General features: G+C 37.9%; 1 protein-coding gene across 2 annotated transcripts in view; it reads right to left on the bottom strand.

Moving 5' to 3' along the window:
- Positions 1-615: 615 nt before the first annotated feature.
- The window catches only part of LOC119744597 (macrophage mannose receptor 1-like), a 75,246-nt gene continuing 51,668 nt past the window's right edge, over positions 616-24,193 (bottom strand). For both annotated transcript variants that reach the window (XM_038220604.1, XM_038220605.1), the window contains exons 30-45: positions 23,470-23,621; positions 22,369-22,563; positions 21,872-21,892; positions 21,146-21,324; positions 19,337-19,395; positions 18,619-18,734; positions 15,539-15,796; positions 12,761-12,921; positions 11,322-11,427; positions 10,848-10,975; positions 7,367-7,492; positions 6,023-6,188; positions 4,187-4,453; positions 3,709-3,882; positions 3,299-3,346; positions 616-1,955 (exon numbers count right to left, since the gene is read on the bottom strand). In XM_038220604.1, coding sequence (XP_038076532.1) covers positions 1,897-1,955; positions 3,299-3,346; positions 3,709-3,882; positions 4,187-4,453; positions 6,023-6,188; positions 7,367-7,492; positions 10,848-10,975; positions 11,322-11,427; positions 12,761-12,921; positions 15,539-15,796; positions 18,619-18,734; positions 19,337-19,395; positions 21,146-21,324; positions 21,872-21,892; positions 22,369-22,563; positions 23,470-23,621 — 2,215 coding nt within the window. In that variant the 3' untranslated portion in view covers positions 616-1,896. The remainder of the gene's footprint in view (positions 1,956-3,298; positions 3,347-3,708; positions 3,883-4,186; positions 4,454-6,022; positions 6,189-7,366; positions 7,493-10,847; positions 10,976-11,321; positions 11,428-12,760; positions 12,922-15,538; positions 15,797-18,618; positions 18,735-19,336; positions 19,396-21,145; positions 21,325-21,871; positions 21,893-22,368; positions 22,564-23,469; positions 23,622-24,193) is intronic.

Genomic DNA, 24,193 nt, shown 5'->3' with positions numbered 1-24,193 from the left:
GTGTTGTATAAAAGCTTTAAAATTCATTATAAAATAAATGAATGATGACATCATAACGTAACTTCGGATTTTGCTATAACGTGATTATGTAACGACCCACCAAGTGTCATAACCATGGGACCTTCCCTTATGTGTAAAAAAAAACCCGAAAAAAAAACGACAGATTTTGTGCAAATGTCTATGGCCTATAGTCTATGACAAAAAAAATAATTTGAATTTAGCATAATGTGTTGGCAAGATAAAAGTGCTTACTGACTGGATTGGATAAGATGGTGTTATTATTCGATCTAAGATCTGCTTTAGTGGCAATTGACAGTGGTACCAAAAACAAACAAGTTTAGAGGCAATTGTATTGGTAAAAATGCCCCAAGTGCCTGTAAGAAAGCAAATGTGTACGAATGCGAATGACAAAAAATATATCGTAACAAAAACAATTAGGCAGATTAGAGAAAAAGCCGAAAGAGAAAGAAAAATGTCTAACCATAAACAAAAGGCTCTTTCTGCAAATTGTCGAAACAGCAAAAATAACATTCTTAATGAAAACAAGGGCTCTTTCGGCAATTACCGAAGCCAATTAATTTCATTAATGAAAAGAAATGGTACAAGACATCCAAGATTTATCCAAGATTAACTTATATTTGATATTTACTACATATTCACTTCAAGCAAATACAAAGCAAAAAGGCAACCTTTTTAAAATTGACAAGCTTATGCAATAAAAGAATATCAGCAACAAAGCATAAGAATTATTCATCTTGAGAATCAATCGATCCATCTATTCAAGAGCTAACCTAAGACAGCTACTTTAACAATTATGAAATATTTGTAACATACAATGTTTTCCTTTAGACATTTCTTTACAGAAACAGCAGCTCTTTTATTTAACAAACAAAAATACTTATATAATACTTGTTTGGATTGATTGGTTTAATTATCTGCCACATATGGTAAAAAAAAAAAGAAATTAGAAATGTACAAGTAAACATTGTTAAGAGTCGATCAAATAGTCCACAAAGTAATACGAATTAACTGGTTACAGATGATGCAATGTTTAGAGTGGGCGAAGAAATAAAACTTTTCAATGGGATGTGAACCTCCAACCTCAAGAATGCCATACAGGTGCTGCATCAACTAAACTGACTAGTTGTGTCTCATTTTTGTCATTCAATATCTCCCAAGGGGTTTTGAAGAATTTTAAAAAATGAAGCAGATAAAGAGCCCAGCCTTTCTTACTTTAAATTAATTCTGATGCCCTGTGAAAGTTACATATCAAGACAGTGCCGCTGTTTTTTTCAAAGTGGACTTTGGAGGAATTAGGAATACGCCGATCCAAAATGCCTCAGGGAATAAGTGTTGAATTGGCTTTACAGTCAAATTGGGGGGACACAGCAGAATGGTAATCATCAGGTCTAAGGTTCAAGTCTCACTCTTGTCAATTTACATTGTAGATTCTCCTAGTGAATGACTTATCACTGTTAAACAGTTCCATTACAAATAGCAGAACTAAATACTGTTGCTATTTTGCATAATTCGAATATATTTGGTTATCATGTTAATATACTCGGGCTAGGAAATAAAAAAGGACATTTATAATGGCCACACATGAGTCTTCAAATGCTGGAATTTTTTTAATCTGCAAACTAAATGAAATCATGACAAGCAATCTGAAAATCTCACTCAAAATGGTTTGATTGAATATCTGTACAATTCAAACATATTTGTGTATTTGAGTCATGTATTGTTTACGCTCATTGTCAATCGTTGTGTCCAACCATCAATGCAACTGCATTTCATAAAGACACTAATAAAGGCTATCATCATAGGAATTGGGTTATCAGACGGGTGCCCAGATGCTGTTCCTACTGACGCAAGGCACTGTGAAGACTAGAAACTTCTTTAACGTCTGGCAAACACGATGGCAGCTCCAGTCAAGAGGATAGACAACCATCCAGCAACTGCACAAAAGAAATAAAATATGCATAAGTTCACTGACGGCTGCTGCTACTGCTACATATATGGACTCATCTGATGAATGCAGGAGTACTCCTGGGCAGTTACAAAGAGAGAGGTTTGTGGGATTGAAATGCATTGCCCATGTACACCTAACATTCATCACATAAACATGATGCATGATTATGCACATTCATTTTGTTCCTTGCTCTGGGCTTAAATCAACTGGTGCACACAACCTGAGTCATGCACAGGGTGCTCTTATGAGTCCTCATCAAGCACCATCAACTGTTCATGTACAAAGTCCATAACAATAGTTAGGTATAGAACTGTGACTGTTAAAGATAAAATACTTTCCAATTGTGGAATAGCCTTGTTGGGAGGGGAAAGTGATATTGTAAAAATACTCAATACTAAGGCAACACATCAGGGCAATAAATACAATAAAGAACAAAAGTTTAATAACTGACATTAAAGATCAATGAAAACCAATGAGTAAAACTTATTCTGATAACTTCATATTGGGCCACACACTTGTTTTCATGTACTGCATACAAATCATATAATCATAAACAGACATTTTGTGAAATTGATCAATCTGAAACAAACCATTGAAGAAAAATGTATATCATATTTCCTTCATGCCTGTCCCTCTTATTTTAGTACACAAATCCATAATTATAAGTTGAAAGGCTATGTAATCTGGAACAAAGGCACAACCCCCCCCCCCAAAAAAAAAATTACACCACAAACCATTAAAGGGAATATACAACATTTACAAACATCGAAGAATAAAACTACCAAGTTTTTACGAAATACCTTACTAGGATGTTGGTAAATGACAGTCTAAAGCATCCTGTAAAATTATGGCACCTGGTGTCAAGTCATTTTCAAGAAAATGGTATTTTTGTATATATTTCCAACAGTGGTCGGCCGACCACCGTTGGAAAAACCTAACTATTTTTCAACTACTGCTCCAAATTTACAATTTTTTTTCAGTCCAAATTTTGTTTGCTATTGGTTACATGTTCATGAACGGGTGCAGGCCAGCTAGACTGGTTCTCTTACCTTCAATTTTTCGGACATCTATAAATTGATCCATTTTATCTTTAGTGGAGTCAGGGAACCAGACTACTTAAACATTTTAGTTTTTCTTGGTTTTTCAAGCATTTTCGAACACAAAACTTCAATCATGTCAGCTAAACAATATTTGATCTATTATACTAACCCCTCAAATAAGTTCATTTCTGAAAATTACAACAAAAGCCAATGATGTACATTCCCTTTAAACACCACATAGTAAAAACAAAACAAATAGGTAAACAATTAAAAAACTGAACCAACCTACCTGGTTTAATGGCTGAACTGGTTGGTTTGGGGGTGGGAGGGGCTGGAACTGGAAGAGGACCAAATGACACATAAAGATTCACGTTATTTTCTGCAGTGAAACTAGCAGCTGACCCCAGCAAGCTGAGTCGTCCAGTGGTTAGGACATCTGAACTAGTAATCATAGACTGTGGTTCTCAAAGTTACCTTACATGGGGCTTGATGTCCCTATAAAGTTATGCAATGGTAACACTGGTTTGTTCACCCTCAAGTGGAAAGTGGCCTTACCATGCAACATGATTAAACATGGCGATAATGATGCAAGTATAATGCTGACCCCGATTCATTTGATAAAGCAGCTGTGTATTTTTAGATTAAGTTACACATTGGGTATTATACAAATTGAACTGGCAGAGGGCAAGTGATTCCTACATTTGGGAGATTTGCAGATGTAGTTGTGTCTCTCAGTAGAGGCGACATCACTCCATCTGCCATTCACATCCATCAGGACGCCATTGTTGTTTGCATCGTTATCATCAGTAGGTTCATTGACATCCCAGTTCACGTAGTCCATCAGACTCTGATCAAACCAGGTATTGAATTCATCTGAAAGAAGAAAAAGAGTAAATTTCCATACTAACTGTTTAACTGTCTGTGCTTAGCATTAAGGTTTTCTTTTTAGTATTAGTAATGCAGATGACTTCTTTCCTCTCTCAGAATTCTTTACTCCAACATGTGGATCATATTAACCTGTGCTTGAAGTGCTGGAGTATTGTGCACGCACTGTGAGCACTGAATCTTATAATTACAGCATCAAATATCTGAACATTCAATCACATGGAAATTTCAATATTCAAATTTTAATCAAATATTCAAATAGGCTCAGTCTACGACCCCAGCATACACTCACCTGCATTGCGAGTTACACCCAGCCAAATTTGGGCGTTTTCCCCAAAGACTTTTTTGGCTTCAGCCTTGACAAATTCTTCCTCTGCTTTGCTGTGAATGCTGGGCAATCTGCCTCCGTTGTGGCTAGTGGCACATGTTAGATCTCCAGCTTCTTGTTTTATCGTTGTGGCCGTTGTATCAAACAGGTAGCAGTCATCTGATCCTGGGAATTCTACGTAGTCAGGAGGACAGATCCCTCCCTTCAGCCCTGGAACATCTGGCGGAGTAGCTGATTGAAGAAATTAAAAGTACTGCAAGTTAAACTTGCGCGATCCCCCTGGCATGCTAGCAGTACTTATACAGTCAGTTAGTAAGCACATTTTCAGTTTACCTAACCAAAATCAACAATGAACTCATTTGACCCCTAGATGATGTTTGACCTGAAATGTCTGAAGTCATCTTAAGTCCCCCTACCCAAAGCAATTGTCACCAAGTTTGGTTGAGATCTGACTTTTCATATGACAGCACTTTTCTGTTACCAAAATCAACAATGACTTCATTTGATCCCTAGTTGACCTTTGACCTCATTTTTTTCAAGGCATCTGAAGTTCCCTGTACCCAAAGATTATTGTCACCAAGTTTGATAGAAATTGAAGTCTGATTTTTCATACGACAGCACTACACATTTAACCTAACCAAAATGTCACACACAGACACATGCACACACATTTGTTTATGGTGTACAGTGTAAATCAAGGATTTTCTTTTGTTCCTCTTCCCTTTTCCTTTGTTTGTACGAACTTTTTCGCAACAGCTCTCATTGGTTTTGTACACGGTTCCTGTCCTCGATTCAGCGATGATGTTGTGCGTGTGTGTCCTCGATTTACACCATAAATAAACGCAGACAAATGTGTATTTGCCTGCAATCGGGGACCCCCATTGTCCCTCTTTTGTTTGTACTCTAACTTCTTAGGAAGACCTCCCATATGTTTTGTACATGATCAAGCGTTGGGGTCCTTTGAGAATTGGGGACCCTATTGTCCTCTATTGTTCAACATCCCCTATTGAATCACGGATCCTCTACACAAGGATAAACGACTTCCAAATTTCTGGTTCGAGAATTGATAACGGCCTGTACGCGTATAGAACATACAATGCGCGTGCGCGAGACTAAAGTCGGCACACGACTGCAGTTGAATTTCTCAGATGAGTTGTTTATCCTTGTGTAGAGGATCCATGATTGAATGCATAAAGAAACTCTAAGGTTTGTTTATGCAGTCAATCAAGGATTTTCTATTGCTCCTCTACCCTTTTCCTTGGTTTATACTCGTAATGTTTTGGAACAGCTTTCATTGGTTTTGTACACATTCTTTAATCGAGGACGTCCTCGATTTGGTTCCTGTCCTCATTTTATTGATGATTTTGCATGTGTGTGTCCTCGGGCAGCATCAGGTCCATTGTTATCACACACACCCCATTGTCCCAAGTCCTTATAGGATGTACACACAGCTAGCACCATATCCCCCTTTCTGGCTTAAAAGCCAAGGGGATAAACAGAGAAGTTGGTTTGTCACAATGCTCATCAGCTTTTGGTCATTTTTTGCCATTCCCAGGGATGTATGTTGATTTTTTACATGTTTGCAGGAAATTTGAAGGTTCACAAATAAACACACATTGGTGCTCAGTTAACCACAATTAAAATCCGAAACAATTACCTAAAATCATGTGATTGCATAAGGAATTAATACTTTCCTACCAATTAGTCTTCCAAACTCACACGCCCAATCTTCAGCTAGAGCTTGTCTTTGTTGAGAGTAAAGGATTAAATATTTGATGTTTGCTCTGTAGTTCAACTTACAGGGGTATTTGCAGAAGTAGAACTTGTTAGCGCTGCATGGGCGGACAGCCCAGTTGCCGGCACGAGTTAGTGCCACACAATCTCCATTGTTGTTGTTTGGTTCATTGGGACCCCATTTGGTGAACTGCAGCGGCCACTCATCAATCCATTCAAATACTCCAGTATCCTAACAATTTAAAATAAAGAATCAAAGAATATAAAAAAAATCCTATAAATTAGTGGACTCAAGATAAAGTCTCTAGACAGACCTGTCAATATTTAGCATAGCGTTCAACATGTCTAGTGATAGGGTCAAGGATTTGCACTACTGATCATGAAGTTGTGTTAGGATCTTCAGTAATATCCCCGAATTGAAACCTTCCAGGAGAATTTGAAATAAATGCAGGGAACTTGCTGCATGGAATATACATCATGCAATATCATCATCAGATTTCCTGATGATTGAATTTAATTGAATGAATTAAGGGTTCTATTGTTCATACCATTCTCATAGTCCAAGGACTGAATTGCAATGGTTTACGATATGACAGAAGTCATTTTAAAAAGACTATTATACTGCGGGTACAGGTACATTAAAAATTGAAATGTTCTAAACCAGACTAACTAAAAAGAAGAGAAACCGTTAAAAAGCAAGAAAAAAAAAATCCAATGTAGTTCGTTCAATTAATTCAATAAGTAATAACAACAAAAATAAAACATATAAAATATAAGCTTTTATGGAAATATTTGGAATTGTTTAGAATCATAATCAAGAAAATAGGAAGGTTGACGTGATGAGAAAATGATACCGAAATGGGCATTTATAACATCAAAATTTTAACATTTTCATATTATCAACAAACATATAAACTACATATTGCACGGACCTTAAGAAAAACAAGAAACCATGATCTTCACGAACGAGAAGATAAAAAGATTAGCGTAGAGAACACAATACTGGAATGGCTATGTTCTGGTATAGCATCTAGACTTAACAATAATTTTTGCTTTTCATTAGGTGTCGATTAATGAGTCTGACTAGATTGAGCAGGGCACTGCTCCGCAGTCTCTAACCATGTTCTGCACCTAAAGTCTCTCAGTCGTCCACTGTGTCGAAGCTGATGAATTGAGCTCTGTGACTTGGGTATAACCAATGTCTGAAATTCTTGAACAGGGATTTCGCGAACTTGATACAAAGTTGTTCCCTTCGCTCGCTCAGGGATATCAGGCCAGTCACCCGGAAAGCGTTGTCATATGTCTCATGATATACATGCATAGTGCATGATAGCCCCTGCAGCAAGTATCGTACATAAACCTTTTTACTTTAATCTGCTGTTCCACTTACATAAATCAATGTGTACTTACAGAATTACGCCTCAATCCCAACCAGGCTTCATCATCAGTACCAGCTTGGTACAGGAGGTACGTGAATAGCGCCCCCGCGTATCGGTCATTCACTGACAGCAAGCTACCATCCCTACTCTCGCAATTCTATTCAAGACAAAAAATTTTGGGGGTCAAATGATATCTCAGCAAAACCAACCCTATCAGGTAGTGAAAATGAAAATAGTTCAATAATCTTCTTAATTCATGTTCATGAGAAACCTTGACTATTTAAATGAGCACCCACAGCCAACACGCTGGACGCAAGCCCACAACCTGACAAAGGTCAGCGTTGTTACTGTCTATACTCTCCGCAAGCACATCCAATAATATTGTCAAGCTTAGGCGTCTGTTTACTTTATGCAGGTTGAAATACGTGCTATTAAGGCTGAGCATGTGTTTAGTCTATAACATATAATGTGTTAAGACAGGGCTTAGCAGGGTTCTCCTCAGGATTTTTTCAAACTTGTGGGGGAAGTTTGTTATGATACACCAACCTGCGAAGCCATGGCGAGGGGTTCGGGGCCCGCTTAATGGCCCCGAAAAATTTTAGACTTAAGAGGCTCTCTGGTGCATTTTAGAGCAAATCTGGGGAGTCTTTAAGGAAAAGTTTTCCTTAAAATTTAGAGGAGAGCTTGTTTTTTTGTATTATTAAAGAAAATAATATCAAAATTTTTAACTTAAAAAAAATTCAACATTTCAAAACCTGTGTTAAAACTTCCTGATCTAGAAAGTATGGATTATATTTACAAGCAAGTTTCAAATTTAGAAATTAAGGTGAAGACAAAAAATAATCACTTTTGCTTCCAATTACATGCCTTTCAAAAAAGCGTCAGTAGTTCAGAAAAATTATTTCGCCAATTTTTCGGCTGCTGATTGAATCATGGAGGAATAAAAACACACGATTGAAAGAAGCATATTGAACAAGGAATCATGTAGTTTTGTGCCTGGATTGTTTTCCTTTGCACCACGAACATTATCAAGACTGACCATCAAAAGTGATTTAAACTTGCCTCACCTAATTAAAAATATATTTGAGGTGGTTGTTTACACTATATGCTTAACGCCCCTGGCGCCGTCAACATTCAGTCTGGCCGGCCATACATCGCGCTGTGCACACACGGCGCAGTATCAGTGTGCATTACTGCACTGTGTATGTACGGCCCATCCCACGTGGCCGAAAATTTTGCAGTACTGCTTCTAAGATGCACGCTACGATGTTTCGCCACAAGTTCGAGCTTTGCAATCTCGTCATTTTAATGAAAAATACATACACAGAAAATAAAGATCACGTTCTGTGAATTAATTTGCAGAAATTCTCTTTCTCCATCGATGTTTGTTTGGTGTTTTTACGATCCAACTTCGGCAGACGTCATCATCATGTATGCACGCACGAGGCAGTAGTCACTGGTTTCGGTCCTTCATCATAGCATTAATACTGTTAGCACGCGAAGGGAACCAGTGTACCATGCCGTATGCGCGCTAATATATAGCTGGGTGTGGGCGGTCGACGCAAAAGACCCTTCATCGTGTGCATTTTGATCACACATGCATCAGAAATACGGGATTTTTGTCAAGATTTTGCATGTCAAGATGAAATAATGGCATATGAAACGATTATGTTGTGCATTTCAATGGCTTGTATAATAATTATATTGTGCGTATCGGTGGCTGAAAAATGTGATCGGCATTTTTGTCGGCGTAGCGGGCTGCAATTCCAGCGTATCGGGCCGATACTCACGTTTGTACGTGGGGAGAACCCTGGCTTAGCCTAAGTGTCACATCTGATCTGAACATTCTGTATTTATGGCAAATTTTAGTGCACAGCAAATTTGGTAGGATTTGCAGCTTAACCCACACAGTGTTTATTGACTTGGCTATCCACAGAACCAAACTATTTACTCACTCATGCAGAATTCACTAGCGCATGAAAACTGGACCACAAGTTGAAAACTTACTCAACCCATTGTCACTGCCAAGGAGTGATTAAATCAAGAGTGTTGAGTGTTAAGTTTGATACTTCCACTTTACTCTTTTATGTGATGTAAAACCAAGGCCATATGTGCAAAAAATAAAAAACTTATGCTATTTTTTGTATCTGTCCCATTTACAAAACTGCAAGCCATAATTACCACATGACCAAATAGCACTCCATACTTCAAATTGTGCATGGATATACTTCTCAAGCACTTTTCCTAAATGTTTGTAATGGTAACACATGAATAAACTGTACTACAGTGAAATCTCGATAAATCAAACTCTATAAGATTTGAGGCTTTGCATGGTGGGGTATCGGTATCGTTTCGGTTTTGCGGTAACACCATGTGGTAATAACTACTGCTTAGAAGATATAAGTTCTGAGAAGAACTTGTCCTGCTTATTATCAACTTGCTAAGTAGTTTTTGTTCTGTTTAGAACAGTCCTGCTGTAAGTTCTAAAATCAAACTCTGATAATGCAAAACAACTGTTAAGTCAAACAAAGAATCCATTCCCTTCAGTAATATAACAATGATATACATCCCTGCTTAACTCTGCTTAAAGGGAAGATACAACATTTGCAAACATCAAAAAACGCAATGATCAAATTATCACGAAATATCTTACTGGATTGTTAGGGAAGGACAGTCTAAAGCATTCTGTTAAGTTGTGCCTCCTGGTGTGCTGACATTATCAAGAAAAAACTGTATTTTTGGTCAGCCGACCAGCGTTGAAGAAAATTGGCTTTTTTTCAAAATGTGCTCCTAATTTTTCATATTTAGTTCGTCTGCATTTTCTTTGCAATTGATTACACACCTGTGAAGACTACAAGACTACTAGACTGATTCTCTGATCTAACAATTGCCCAAAGAAATTGCTCCGTTTCATCTTAAGTGGGGTCAGGGAACCAAACTACAAGAATATGATTGGTCTTCTTGGTTTTTCTTGGTTCTACGAACCCAAAACATGAAACAAGTCAGTGTAACAATATTTGCTATAACATACTAATCCTCCAAATCCATTTATTTCTGAAAATTGCAGCAAAAGTAAATGTCGTACATTCCCCTTTAAGTCAAATTTTGAACCCGTTCCCTTAAGGTTTAACTTATCCAGATTTCACTGTATTAGAATATGATCTGAAACACTCTTTCAGCTGGTATATGGTTGATGTACCTGTATGGGCGGCTAAACATACCGACATGCCAGCTTGCTGACAAGCAGTGATTAAATCTGTGTTGAGGGTGATGTTCTGTGTGTGGTTTCCTGGTCGACTAAATTCACCCATGGTAAGAGGCATGGGGTAGTTCCTTGTTGACATAAGTCGCCCGTGGTATGGAAAGGGTTAACTAACATGAAACATCTACTGTTGGGCTCACAAACAAATTTCATCGCATTTGCCTCCATGTTAATTATAGACATACGGTACTCCTAACAAAGAATGTGCATTTGATCATGTCAGCTGTTGATGTATCATTTATGTACATACTATTCTGGCCTGTTCGAACGAGCGCTTGTAAGTGTCCTCCATAAGGAAACATGTGTCGTCATAGTTGGAGTACTTGTTGTCTGTACATGGGTTTCCTGGTAGGGGAGGAGGATCACCACCAGATGACACTAAAAAGATTGAAAGTAAAACAAAAGGTGTGCATGACAAAAACTGAGAGATGTGACATGACAGAGAACAATGTAAACACATGACAAGTAGTTGATTGGGAGACCATGTGTACACAACAAAGTAAAGAAGAAATCAACTCAATGGTAGAATGGTGCAAGTCAAGTTTAGGTTGTACCTCCGAGTGACATGATGAAAACATTGCACCAAAAGTGAAGCAACATGTTAACAGGTACCATATTTTGGGAGGTAAAACACATGCGTCTCCTATAAAGTAAGCAAGCAATCTTGTTTCTCTGAATGAAAGAGGAAAATGGCATATCAAAAGATAGCAGAAACTACTACTACCTAATGGTGACTGACAGAGGTAGGCTCGTGAGGTAGTACACGTGGCATCATTCCACAGACCAGGGTCACTGGGATCATTCATCATCGCCACACAACTAGCAGAGTTCTGTCAATTATAATAAAAATAGACTTTTCTTTTATCTGTAAACAATGAGTGCTATTTTATGATGGGCTAGCTACCACACAGGTATAAATTTAAGCCATGCAACAGAGTTTTGTTTGCAAAGTTGCTTCTCAACATCCTCAGTACGTATGTAAGAGAGAGGCATTTTTGTATTAAGTCTTTGGTAATGTTTGTTGGTGAGTTTTTATTTTTCAACAATCCAATAATATGTTTTGGAAACATTAAAGGGCCATGCAATGTAATTTTTCGTAATGCAATCCCTCAAAATGCACCTTAACCTTATTTTCAATGTCTGTTTTGGCACTTAAGAGTATTTTGGTGACTTTTTGTTTTTTGTGCTAATGCCAATTTCCAAATTCATGAACAAACGTGTGATGTCATTTCAGGCAGAAACTTCAATGTTACAGCTATATCAGCACCAAAAGTTGCTAGTAATTTGCTTATTTTGCTGTCATTACGTTTCTTTTCTTTGCTGATTCATTGAACGGTCAGTATATGGCAGTACTTAAGCCAATGAGTAAACTTTTCTCACAAATGTTTTCAATGAGCAAATTTTTGAGTTCACAATTTAAACAGAAAACCCCTAAACTGAACATTGTCTTCCTGAAATGAGGTCACAGCAACAGCGCCCCCAGTTGTCCGGAAAAGCATAAAATTTTTAAAACGTTAAAGAGGCCCACTTTTCAATAAAATAAACCATCACGTAAAAGAATGTCAAATAGTTTTCATGCATTTAAGAGGAGTAGAAAGTTGTAAAAAAATGTGTTCCTAAGAAAATGCATCCCATGGACCCTTAACTACATGTACATTCTTTATTTTGCACGGTTGATCATCCATAGCTTGTCAATTCCTTGGTTAACAAAAAAGTTCCAACAATGGATAGGCAAAAGGGTTTGTGAGAAACGAGAAACACTCTGCTTGTTGACTCTAATTTCCTGGGTATTTTGGCTAGGAAGCTTTCCAAGTCATTGGTGGACACTAATAACACATTCTTACTACTTGAAGTAAACATCTTGGACATAAAGTCCCAATGGTAATGGTACCTGGGTGGTACAGGCCTGAACTCATCAAATTGCTGCCAAACAGTTAATTTTGGAGTTTTGGGGTGGTTAGAGTTAAGCTTGTACATGTACATCCCTTTTACACCAACTGTTCACAAATGAAAATACTGATACTGTTGAAAACAAACGGAACATTTCTTTGACTTTCAAGCATATTGAGTGGTGACAGCATAATCACACTAAGAAGCTGCTTCATTTTGCCAAATGTTTAAAAATGATTCTAGACTGGTGTGTCCAGAGCATGTATGGCCTACCGGATCAGTAATTGGCAAAGCATTGTCAGGTTGGTCTGGTGCCCAGCTCGTATAGTCCAATCGTGTCGCATCAGTCCAATGATATTGATCGTGGACGCCTATACCGTTCAAGCCAATCCACATGTCCCCGCTTACTCCCTTAATTATGGCCGTCAACAGAGCTGATGCAAATACAAACAAAAAATAAACCATATTAGCCGTGAACCATAATACCATGGGGGGGGGGGCACAAGGCCCCCCCCCCCAATTCGCCCTTACATACAGGTGGGCAAGCGTAACTCTGCTGTCAAATATGGGACTGCAACTTGCCGAGTTGAGACACATGCAGCTCCACTGGTTGCTGTGGAAGACAGGGGAAAGTGAGCTGCCAAGGTGGGGCAGGCGCGTCTCCGCTTGACAAGACAGGGAATGAGGAGGAAGCATTGGGGAAAGTGCAAGTTGCCAAGGTGGAGCAAGCGCACTGCCATAACAACAGCAGGGGAGCAGTGCTACTCCACTAAATCTTCCTGCCAAACTGCACCAAAAATCACCTTAGAGTACTTAAAGACATCCAGAAGGAAGTAGACAATAATTACAGGAAACTTAGCATTACTAATGGCTTGGAAAGACAAGCAAAGTAGAACTGCCAATTCTGAAACAATCAGAGTTACATGTAGTCTTATTGCACAACGCCAGAGCTCAATCCTGCTACACAGACTCTGAGGCACTTTAGCCTTGAAATTTTGCCCTGGTGGATCATGCAGGCTAATTATCATGTTGACAAGCATTGCATGTTGCTACCTTTAGCAGGGTTTTTAGCTAGAATACCCTAGAGGGTAATGTTGACAACGAAATAAATTGAACGACGATGTCATCACAGGTCTTAGTTCAGCAATCCTGAAAGCGTTTTGAACTGTCTTAATTAAGGGGAAAAACAACCCAATGAAAATGTGATGCTGACCTGCAAAACTTGAGGTTTTACGTCTCCTTTGCCAGCATGAGGGCTGGCAAGTATAGTGATTTTCTTTGTTTTTGACAGCCCTTGCCCATGCAGGCTTAGGTTTAATTTGTCCTGTTATTTTTGTCTTTCTTGTACTATCTGGGTCCCTTCCAAGTTCTTTTTTTATAATTTTTTTATTGTACTGTATTTTTTTTTTTTTTTTTTACTGTTGTTATATATTTTGTGTTGTTTTTATCAATTGGCGATATAAAAATGAAATGAAATGAAAACGTTTTGGTTAAATTGAGTTAGTTACTATTTGTGGTACACAAAACAGTGACTTTTTTGACAAAGAATACAAATACAAAAGAAAAGTTAACCAACATAAGACAAACAAAGCATTCTGACCTAACAGGCATCACATTTATCACTTCATGAAGTAGGAGCTGCTTTGTTGCCTTGATTATTTCGCGTGCAAATGTTCGCTTTGAGGGTGAGAAAAGTCCTGCTTCAGAGGCCAACCAATTCAAACTTTGTAGGACAATCCACTCACCAAAGAACTCATGAACAACTTGTGAACACATGCACACACATCTTTTGTGCTTTAAAGTATAGAGGCGAATCCCTAAGAGTTTCAAATTTATAAACTCTGGTGAAATAAATACTCAGTCAACACTCTTTTTGGCTGTTTCGGCACTTTTGCCGAAACAGCCTTTGTTTTCGTTAAGATTTTTTTTTTTTACTTAATTTTTTTTCTTTTTCAGTCAATTTTGCCCATAGCATTTGTGCACGTTTATTTGTCCCCGGCACTTTGGGCACTAAAATCAATCTGATTGCCTTTATACTGGGCACACACTTGGACCAGCACCTGAAGTTGTGTGCCGAACATTGACGTCACCGTGACGTCATCATGAGTCACGTGACGTGACATTATATGCGATTTTTCTGTAGTGACCATTTTCTAGCAGAATTCGGCTAGATCTGACAGATTGGGCTATATCTCCAGAACTACCGGTCCGATTAGGTTGAAAGTTGGTATGGACCTAAACCGGAATGTGTTATAGATGAAAATTTAAGTTACGTCACGATGACGTCATCACATGACATGTGACGTCACAATATAGGTGCATACTTTGAAGGCCTATATCTCCATGACTACAGGTCCGATTGGGTTGGAACTTGGTATGTACCTAAACCGGGATGTGTTATAGATGAAAATTTAAGTGACGTCACGATGACGTCATCATGTGACATGTGACGTCACAATATGAGTGCATATTTTGAAGGCCTATATCTCCATGACTACAGGTCCGATTGGGTTGAAACTTGGTATGTACCTAAACCGGGATGTTTTATAGATGAAAATTTAAGTGACGTTACGATGACGTCATCACGTGACATGTGACGTCGTCACGTGGCATGTGACATCATATTCAAAATTGCATATTTTGAAGGCCAATATCTACAGAACTACAGGTCTAATTGGGTTTAAATCACGTGACATGTGACGTCATACTAAAAGTGCTTGTAATTGTAATTTAAAGTTGGTGAAAGATGTGAACTTGCTTTCAACGAGGTATGCTCTGGCTAAGTTGTTCTTTACCATAATATTATAGTAATAGATGAAACTTTATGTGACGTCATTATGACGTCATCACGTGACATGTGACGTCATAATTCAAAGCCCTATGAGAATGGAATCACATATTATATGCCATTTATTATAAACAGAACTACACATCCTTGGTTGATGGAACACATGTCACATGTCACAAAAAGCTTCCGAAACAGCCCTGTGTTTGTCCACAAACATAAGTCTAGTTTTAATTTATATTTTTGTGTGTGCATGTGGACCTCACCTTGCTGTCCTGGGTTGCTAACTGTGGCAAGGGTTGTCCCTGCAACTGAAGCCGTCTTACAATCATCTCTAGCATCGATCCAGCCCTTTTTAGTTTCTCTCAAGTTGAAGCACATGTTGTCCAGTCTGAAGTAATTCTGGGGGCACTCGCCAGTGTCTGAATAGCCTGGTAAAGGCTGAAGTGGTGTAGTTGAGGTCTCCTCTCGTTTGCAGACAAATTTGAGTGAATTTCCACAAGCACTCCTTCCCCACTCTCCGTCTGTAAACAAGACAAACCCCAAAGCATGTGTTGATTGCGATCAACAGCAGTCAATGGCATTTACCACTAGAAGCAATTCAGGGTTGCGAAATACGGAAATACTATATTGACCAGTTCAAGCAGACTATAACTGCACACTATAGTTAAAAAAAAACCCTCAAAAATATCCACAAAATCATAAACATGCCTTGATTGGATATGTATGTATATCAGGAATGAGATATTGACTTCTCTCCCAGGTTACCCCGCTGGTAAAGCAGATTTATTTTTGACTCCAATGGTGAAGTAGCGTTATATTGCACTGCAAATCTCTTCACAGCCAAAAATAAATTTCTTAAGCAAGAACAATATTTTTGAATAAAAAAATGATTCTTTCTTTCTTTCATAAGAAACCCTTGTTTTGGAAAGAAGAATATCCTTAAATGGAATGCACAACATTTTCTTTTGATGCAATTTTCAGATATAAATGGATTTGAAGGATTAGTTTGCTATAGCAAATATTGTTAAACTGACTTGGTTCATGTTTTGGGTTGGGAGATGCTGGAAAATCCAAGAAACCAACCATATTCTTGTAGTCTGGTTTCCTGACCCCACTTAAGATTAAACGGAGCAGCTTATAGACTTTGGGGAATTGTAAGGTAAGAGAATCAGTCTAGCAGGCTTGTACCATTTCACAGGTGTGTGATCGATTACAAAGAAAATGAGGAATAACTAAAATGAAAAATTAGGAGCAGTTTTTGAAAAAAAGCCAGTTTTCTCCAACGCTGGTTGGCCAACCAGCACTGGAAAACTACAATTTTACTTGAAAATGTCAGCACACCAGGAGCCACAATTTACAGGATGCTTTAGACTGTCATTCCCTAACAATCCAGTAAGATATTTCTTAATGTTTTACAGGGGACTTGCACTCGACAAGCCTTGCTTCTTGCGGGTCCCATCCATCCCTGCTTTATATTTCTTAACACCAACAAAATTGGTTTACTTTGTCATAGTTTTGTATAATAATAATAAAGTAGCTAATTATTGTATATATGTACCTATCTTGGATGGAAATAAAGTCAAGTAAGCAAAAAAAAGTAGGCATGCGCAATACATGTTGTACTACCAGCGAGTCAGTATTCTATAGTCCTATTCACAATGCAATGCCCCAGGTGCATTCTGCTAACATAGACGTGCATGCCAATATCAAAAAAAGGAGCGTTTACATCTTATTCAAGAGCTGGACACTCCACTATTTAGCTAGAGGGGTGTTTTAAAAAACATGAAGTGAACTTGTTGAACAAAATCAGGGTTTTTTTTTTACCGAAATGATTTGATTTTTTTGACCAAAAAGGTATTTATGAATGGGAATAAATATGTGTTTGGTCGGTATTAAGACCAAGCTTGAAAGACTCTGTTTAAGACTGCTTAAAGTCTGGGTGCTGATAATTACCCTCGTCTTCGGTTCGGGTAATTATCAGCACCCATACTCTAAGCGGTCTTAAACAGAGTGATTAAAACCGACCAAGCACATGTTTATTCTATTTATTGTTCTCACAAGGATGGCTATTTGTTTGAACTTTATTGTTGAAGGCGTTTAAGGATGAAAAAGATTGAAGTTGTGTACGTTTCAGATCTATTGTTTCAAAGTTGTGCGTATGTATACATGTATCAAATACTGCACACATAAGCCACTACGCATGAATGACACAGCAATTCCTTTTATTTTGTGGAAAGTTGCATATGAAGTGGAAGTCACTGATACGCATAGATTTCAGGTTTGTCACCTGGTCACAAGTAAATCTGAGTTTAGAGATTAGGCTCAAGAGAAGAAAAGTTTGGAGATTACCGTAGACTCAAAAGTAAGGTTAGAAGTTCAAAGTACTTTTACATTTTTGACCATGCCATCCATGCACATTGTTTGGTGAGGTGACTCAGATTCATGGGGAGGACACTCTGATTATTTTGAATTTCATGCTGATTGTTCCTTGATAGTAGGAGGCTCTATACAGTCTGTTGATTTGCAAATGAAGAGGGGGGAGCCTTTGAAAACTTTTAGGAAATTTGTTTGAGAAACATTGTTGCATGCGTACTACAGTTTGTGTGTCCCACAACTTTAAGAGTTAATTTGATCGTATTCTCAGGAATTTTGCTTGATTTCATTCTATTGAAGTGCATTACAGAAGGAATTGATCAGCACTCTAGCTGACTGAAAGGTGTCAGAAAATTTTTTGTTTGAAGAAAAAATTGTTTACATCCAAGAAAATATTACTTAATATAATTACCAAATCACAACTGATATTCTTAAACAGTTTTAATTTTTTTCCCTTATTTAAGAACTGTTTAAGGTATTTTCTTGTGTCACTCTCTAGAAAATTTCACTACAAAATATTTCTAGCTTTTTTACTTATTAGAAATTTTATAAGAAATAAAAATCTATAATGACAACATTTTTAAACACAAGAAAAAAGTCTTATATTTCTTAATATGAACACTTAGAAACTCTTGATTTAAGAAATAAAGAAAAACATTTGATTTAGGTTTTCTTTAACCACAAAATTGTGACTAGAAAGGTTTTCTTGTGTCACTCCCTAGCAAGAAAAACTTGTTTTATCTTTTTTCTTAAAAAAAAAAAATTCATTTTTGGCTGTGTTGAATCTCTTGCATTGAACAATAAACTGATAGAAATCAATAGAACCCTCGCATTTGATGCCACATGCGAGGCAGACCTATATTCCTCTGTAATACACACGAGTAAACAACTTGTAAATTCATTGTCACTGAATATAAATAGCAAACATCGCCCTCAGTGAGGGGGCACAGAGCAAAAGGTCTATGCTTACTCTGCCATATACGCAGTTCTGTACAATCTTCTTCACCAGCCAGGTTCTCAGGAAGTTGACCACCAGGGAATTCCGAGTAGTCGGTATTGATGTTAAACGCAGTGCCGTCACTCCAGCTTTGTGAAGTAAAAAAAAACAGAACAATGTTAGAAATAAAAATGTAATGCCATGCCCCAATTAGACATTGTTTTGCTACAACTCACCAGGGCCAGGGCCCAAGTTTCCTGAAATGTCAAAACTCTAGGCTAAGTTTTATTGAAATTAAAGATCATGTCAGCCCGTAAAACTGACATGTACGTGTTCTCTGCTTGAGTGGTGAGGGCACTTATATTTAGGAGTAAGGATCAATGAATGCTTTTGACACAGTTCAGACGAAAATTCACTTGGGTTGGACTCAAACCCATGAACTCCTGCTCTCTAGTTCAGACGTCTTACCCCTCGACCACCGAGCTTGCGGATCGGTTGGCTGGTTCAAATCTGATATACATGTAGCAGCGGGAATCACAATTTATATTCATAAGATGAATGTATCATTTTCATATAAAATAAAATGAAGATGCATCCCACAATGTAAAGTAGTAAACTGACTTGTGACTGACAGGTGAAAAGGGGAAATATTTTTGAAAGAGTTTCATGCCAGAAATTGTACGCAGGGTTTGTTCTATTTTAGAACGTCCTGTAGCTGCTGCTGTTCTTAATGTAAATACATATAACTCACCGAAAAGCTGCGCCTTCATCCCGCAAACCAAGCCAGTAACTCCTTGCAAAACCGAATGACTATAAACAGTAACAAGCATAAAATCATTTTACCAAAACATGAACAAAATGTCTGTTGGATTTATCAACAGAGTTGGGTTCACAAATATTTCTTGAATAACAAAGAATGTGTCTTGCCAGTTTCTCAGGGGAGGCGGCTTCACAACCTCTTGTCTGCTTTGTGGGGGAAGCAGCCACTTTGCGGGCAAACGTCCACCTGTCGCCAACATAGCAGGCAAGTCGCTTGCATAGCTAGGCATGCACCCTCCTGATCACTTAGCAGGTACCCACCTCTCACTCATTTTGTGGGTGAGTCATCTGCTACTAGCTGTAAGAGCTTGTCCATCTGTCATCAGCTAAATGGGCGATCAGCGCGAGCAAATGGTGAATACACACATACATCAGTGATACCAACCACAAGGCCAACATGCAGGTATATATAGGTTTTTAAGGTACATTTGTTCAGCATGTCATAGCAGAAACAGCAAATCTCAATGTTCTCCAAACTATATAAAGTTACATGTACCTATACTTAATTAGCATGATGTCGTGCAAACTACCCAATTCTGAAAAACTTGTACAAAAATGAAAGAGCGTATTGTCAATGTTGTCATAAACTAAACTGTGGATTAAATAACATTTTAAAAGTTCCCTGATTTTTTTTTTAATGTAAGGCAGACTAAAGCTATTGTTTTGTATAATGCATGTTGGTTATTTTTTAAAACAAGTGATCCGCAGATCGCATGTGTTGCCTTTTTTGAGGTCAATCCCTATATGTTTTGTGATCTTAAGAAAGTCAAATTTCAATTTTTCAACGACCACAATTGAACCCTAGATAACCTTTGACCTCCAATTTTGGAAGAGTTGTTCCCAAGGATCACTCTATCCAAGTTACATTAAAACCCATGAAATTCTGTAAACAAGAAATAATTTGAAGCATATTTGAACAATGACCTATAATGACCCCTACATGACCTTTAACCTCAGTATTCCGATGAAGAATTGTGACGTCCCACCCAAGGGTCACTGTATCTAAGTTTCATCAAATCCATGAAAGCATGTGTGTACAAGTTATACATCTGTTTTCAAAACTTAACCTAACCTTTAACCTACGGTCATATATGAAGAAATGGTCAAACGGCAGGGTTGGCGATTTTTTTATTTAAAAACAAAAATTAAATATCAGATTTATCTAATTTAAACTCGATTTTTTTTTAGTTAAATCAGATTTTTTAAATTTAAAAATATTGATATGTCTAAAAATGTGTCTAAATCCCCATGCACCCTTAAACCTATCACTAAGGAGTTTACAGATTGATTGTATTAAGTCACTGATTAGAAAAAAATCACTTGATTTCATTTACACGTATTGGTAGTCTACATGACCAGACCTGTAATGACTTGATTCAAGTCTGACTTGAGTCACAATATTGGTGACTCGACTCGAGTCCCTATGGGTAAATGACTTGACTCGACTCGAGTCACTGAGAGCAAATGACTCGACTTGACTCGAGTCCCTCACCAGAAGACTCGACTCGAGCGAAGGCTAACAAGACTTGAGTCCCAACAGTAAAAGTAAAAGTTTGCATTATCCGGTGCATAATAATATCAAATTATGTGGTCATAACCTGTTACACAATGGTAGAAATAACTAGGCACCCCCACAAAGTGTTCTGAGGTGTGGCACTATATGTATCTTTCAGTTGGATGCCCATGATTGTAAAGTAGTTCCATACAATCAGCATAGAATAATATCTGATGGATTACTTACCAATGTCCGCACCAAGTTTTGCTCATCCAGATCCTTGGCAGTTGTCAGGTGGCCACCATATTCGCGACATTTATTCTCTGCTTCAGTCCAGGTTTTGTCAGACTGTGTAGGTCCCAAAATAGTACTTGGAAAGTAGCACTGATCTCCAACTTTCAACTCTTCAACATTCCCGCCACAAACTGAATTTAATTATTCCAATATAGGCAAAGTTTAAAACCCAGTCACCAACAATACGAGTCCAGAGATTCCTCTATTTTTTCCCATTCATCATCATGCACCTGTCTTTTTCAGCACACCTTCATAAAGGTTTAGCCGTATCTCGTGAAATTCAGCAGATTTCTTGGAATAGTTTCAAGACTTTACTTTAAATTTTTGAAAATGAGAGCTTGCATCAATGGATTGTTTATGTGTATAATCTCAGCTATTCTTTGGAGGAAAAACTGGCTCAAATATTGTTGTCCGATATACCATTAAAAAAACTTAGTAAAATGGTAAGTTTGCGACCACTTTTTCTTTTATCATGTATAAATAACATCTGACTGATCTAAAGCAAGTACATGAATAACTACAAGCATTAACATACATATCAATTCAGTTATCAGAAATAACCAGTCACAATTGTTCTACACATTTAAAGGTCTCAACATGTCAACAAAAATGTTCCACATGGAAAAAAATAGATCTATACAAGTACATTATAGAAATATAAAAATCAATGTGACTTACTCCGTTGCTGATAAGAACTCTCTGAAACACAAAAAAACACCATATCCAATAATTAAAATAATTGAGCAGCTAGAGTGGAAATTGATTTGATGTGAATATGAACGTTTCACAAATATTTTAAGATCGTCAAACAAATTATCTCAGAAATTTAAAGACCTGAAAATGGGTGGCTGCAAAATCAGGACCCGCTCCTGAAATTGTTGCATGGAACATTTGTGGAAATGAGGAATGCCGGAATTTACCATTGTCCTAATTTCATCCAGTGGTCATGGTGGTCAGTGAGGTATTTGGAAAACAGCATTCTTTTACCACCTCTATCAGAGCATATACCACTTGTCACACTTATATTTTATTTACTGTTGCCGTAAAGGAGTATATGATTTGTAAATTTAAAATTTTAAATCTAAAATTTGAGTTAAAGCAATGCAGAGAGAAAATGTAAATGGTTTCATGTTGGTCGAAGTTCAGAATATTAACTGTGGTATACATGTACTCACGTTTGGGCAGTTTGCAAACAGAGTTGAGGGCACTGAACTGGCAAATTTCGTCCAGCCAGGCCCCTGCACCTGCAGAGGTAATGGACATGGCAACACAAGACTCCAACAGAGCTGCATTTGGATCATTTCCGTCAGGCTCGGCTGCACTCCACAGGGCATAATTCAACTGTTCCTGATCAATCCACTCAAATGTGCCTGAGAAAAAGACAGACGATGCACAATGTTCAGAGACTGCTTTCCTAAGTTGCACGTGCATAATGGGCAATTCTGCAATTTTTGCATCATTTGATTGAGTGCAAAGGTGTACTCACAATTATTTGTGTAAAAGAGTTTTCCAACTGTGGACATGATTCTACATGTTAGCACACTACTTGTCTCATCGGGAATGGGTACCATTTATAAATTTGTGTTATAAGGCGAAATTAAAAAAATAAAAAACATGTTCAGCGTCCGAGCCCGCTTCCTTTTTGGAGGTCGCCTCCTTTTCTTCATTTTTTTAACCCAAAAAATGATAAATTTTCAACAGTGACATCATTTTCGCCTCTTTATCTGTTGCATCTAGCCCATATAAAGCTTTTATGTCATTTCCTGAGTCCAATGGCGGCCATCTTGATAAATAGCCCGGTCGGGCGGCCTTTTTGGAAGAACAAAAATTGTAAAAAAAGGCCTCCCACTTAGTTAAAAAAGGTAGGATGCTAAACAGTTTCGCCGATCGAAATGGCACGCTTCAGTCAATAATAGTATGAGTTTAACCAAATACGTCAGTGTAATAACAGCAGTTTAGAATATGTTAGCATTTTCAAACCTGACAATTCTGTTTAATTGGATTACCTAAGTTCAAATGACCCCATTCCAAGAGAACGGGAACTTTGTGATCACTGATGACATCTATATGCAGGACACACTGCATACACGTGAATTATCAATCATGATGGTATGCCTATTGTTGCCATGAGCACAATACAACACATAATTGTCTTATGTGTTCAAAGCATTTAGGATTTAATTGCTCAAGGATTACATACCGTAACTGACTCCAAATTGATTTAGTTTTATCTCCACAGACAGCAGTCCATGCTACATATGAACAAAGCCACTTACCCCAATTATCACTGCCAGTCTGTACACGTGTCAGTCCAATCCAAACAAATTGTTCTGCTGGGTATTTGGCTTTGGCCCTTTCATAAATGAATTGGTTGTCAGCTGATGAAGTGATGCTTGCAAGCATGGCACCCTCATACATCCGCATGCATCTTTGTATGAACAAGAAATATAAACCCTAATTGGCTGCAATGAACTATTTATAGTTTGCGCAGTCTGTGTGGTTGTGCATACATTGATTTTATCTTCCAGCCCATCTAGTAATTATTTGGACTGCAAATCTCACTAATAACTCACAGCTCAGTTAATAAACTCTGTTTTACAGTTAAATCTGGGTACATACAGGTACCATTATTCTCACAATTTAACCGTCTTGATTCACAATTAAATTATGGGACCAAAAACAAGCGATTAAATGATGGGGGTCATTTTCAGAAACTCAGTTGAGGTTTGCTCATTAACTCTGCGGTCAGTTTTGCGATATTTACTCCCCCAGGGCCAAGCCTGCTCCTCGGTTAAAATGGGGGTCGTTTTCGGAGCCACTTTCTACGGTCAGTTTTGCGGCATTTAATATACACAAGGTGAAAACGGGTGACCCTTTGTTTGGCCAGGGCACGGAGGGGGAGAGGATTAGTACTGAACAACAATGAAGGGGTCTGGGTGAAACAAGGTTAAAACACGAACCATTTACAAGGCTCGGTGTACACGGTTAAAATGGGATTAA

This window comes from Patiria miniata, unplaced genomic scaffold (genome assembly GCF_015706575.1).
Source record: "Patiria miniata isolate m_02_andy unplaced genomic scaffold, ASM1570657v1 HiC_scaffold_7, whole genome shotgun sequence".
NCBI lineage: Eukaryota > Metazoa > Echinodermata > Asteroidea > Valvatida > Asterinidae > Patiria > Patiria miniata.
Note: the sequence above shows the minus strand (reverse complement) of the source record. Positions and strands in the feature narration are given on the sequence as shown.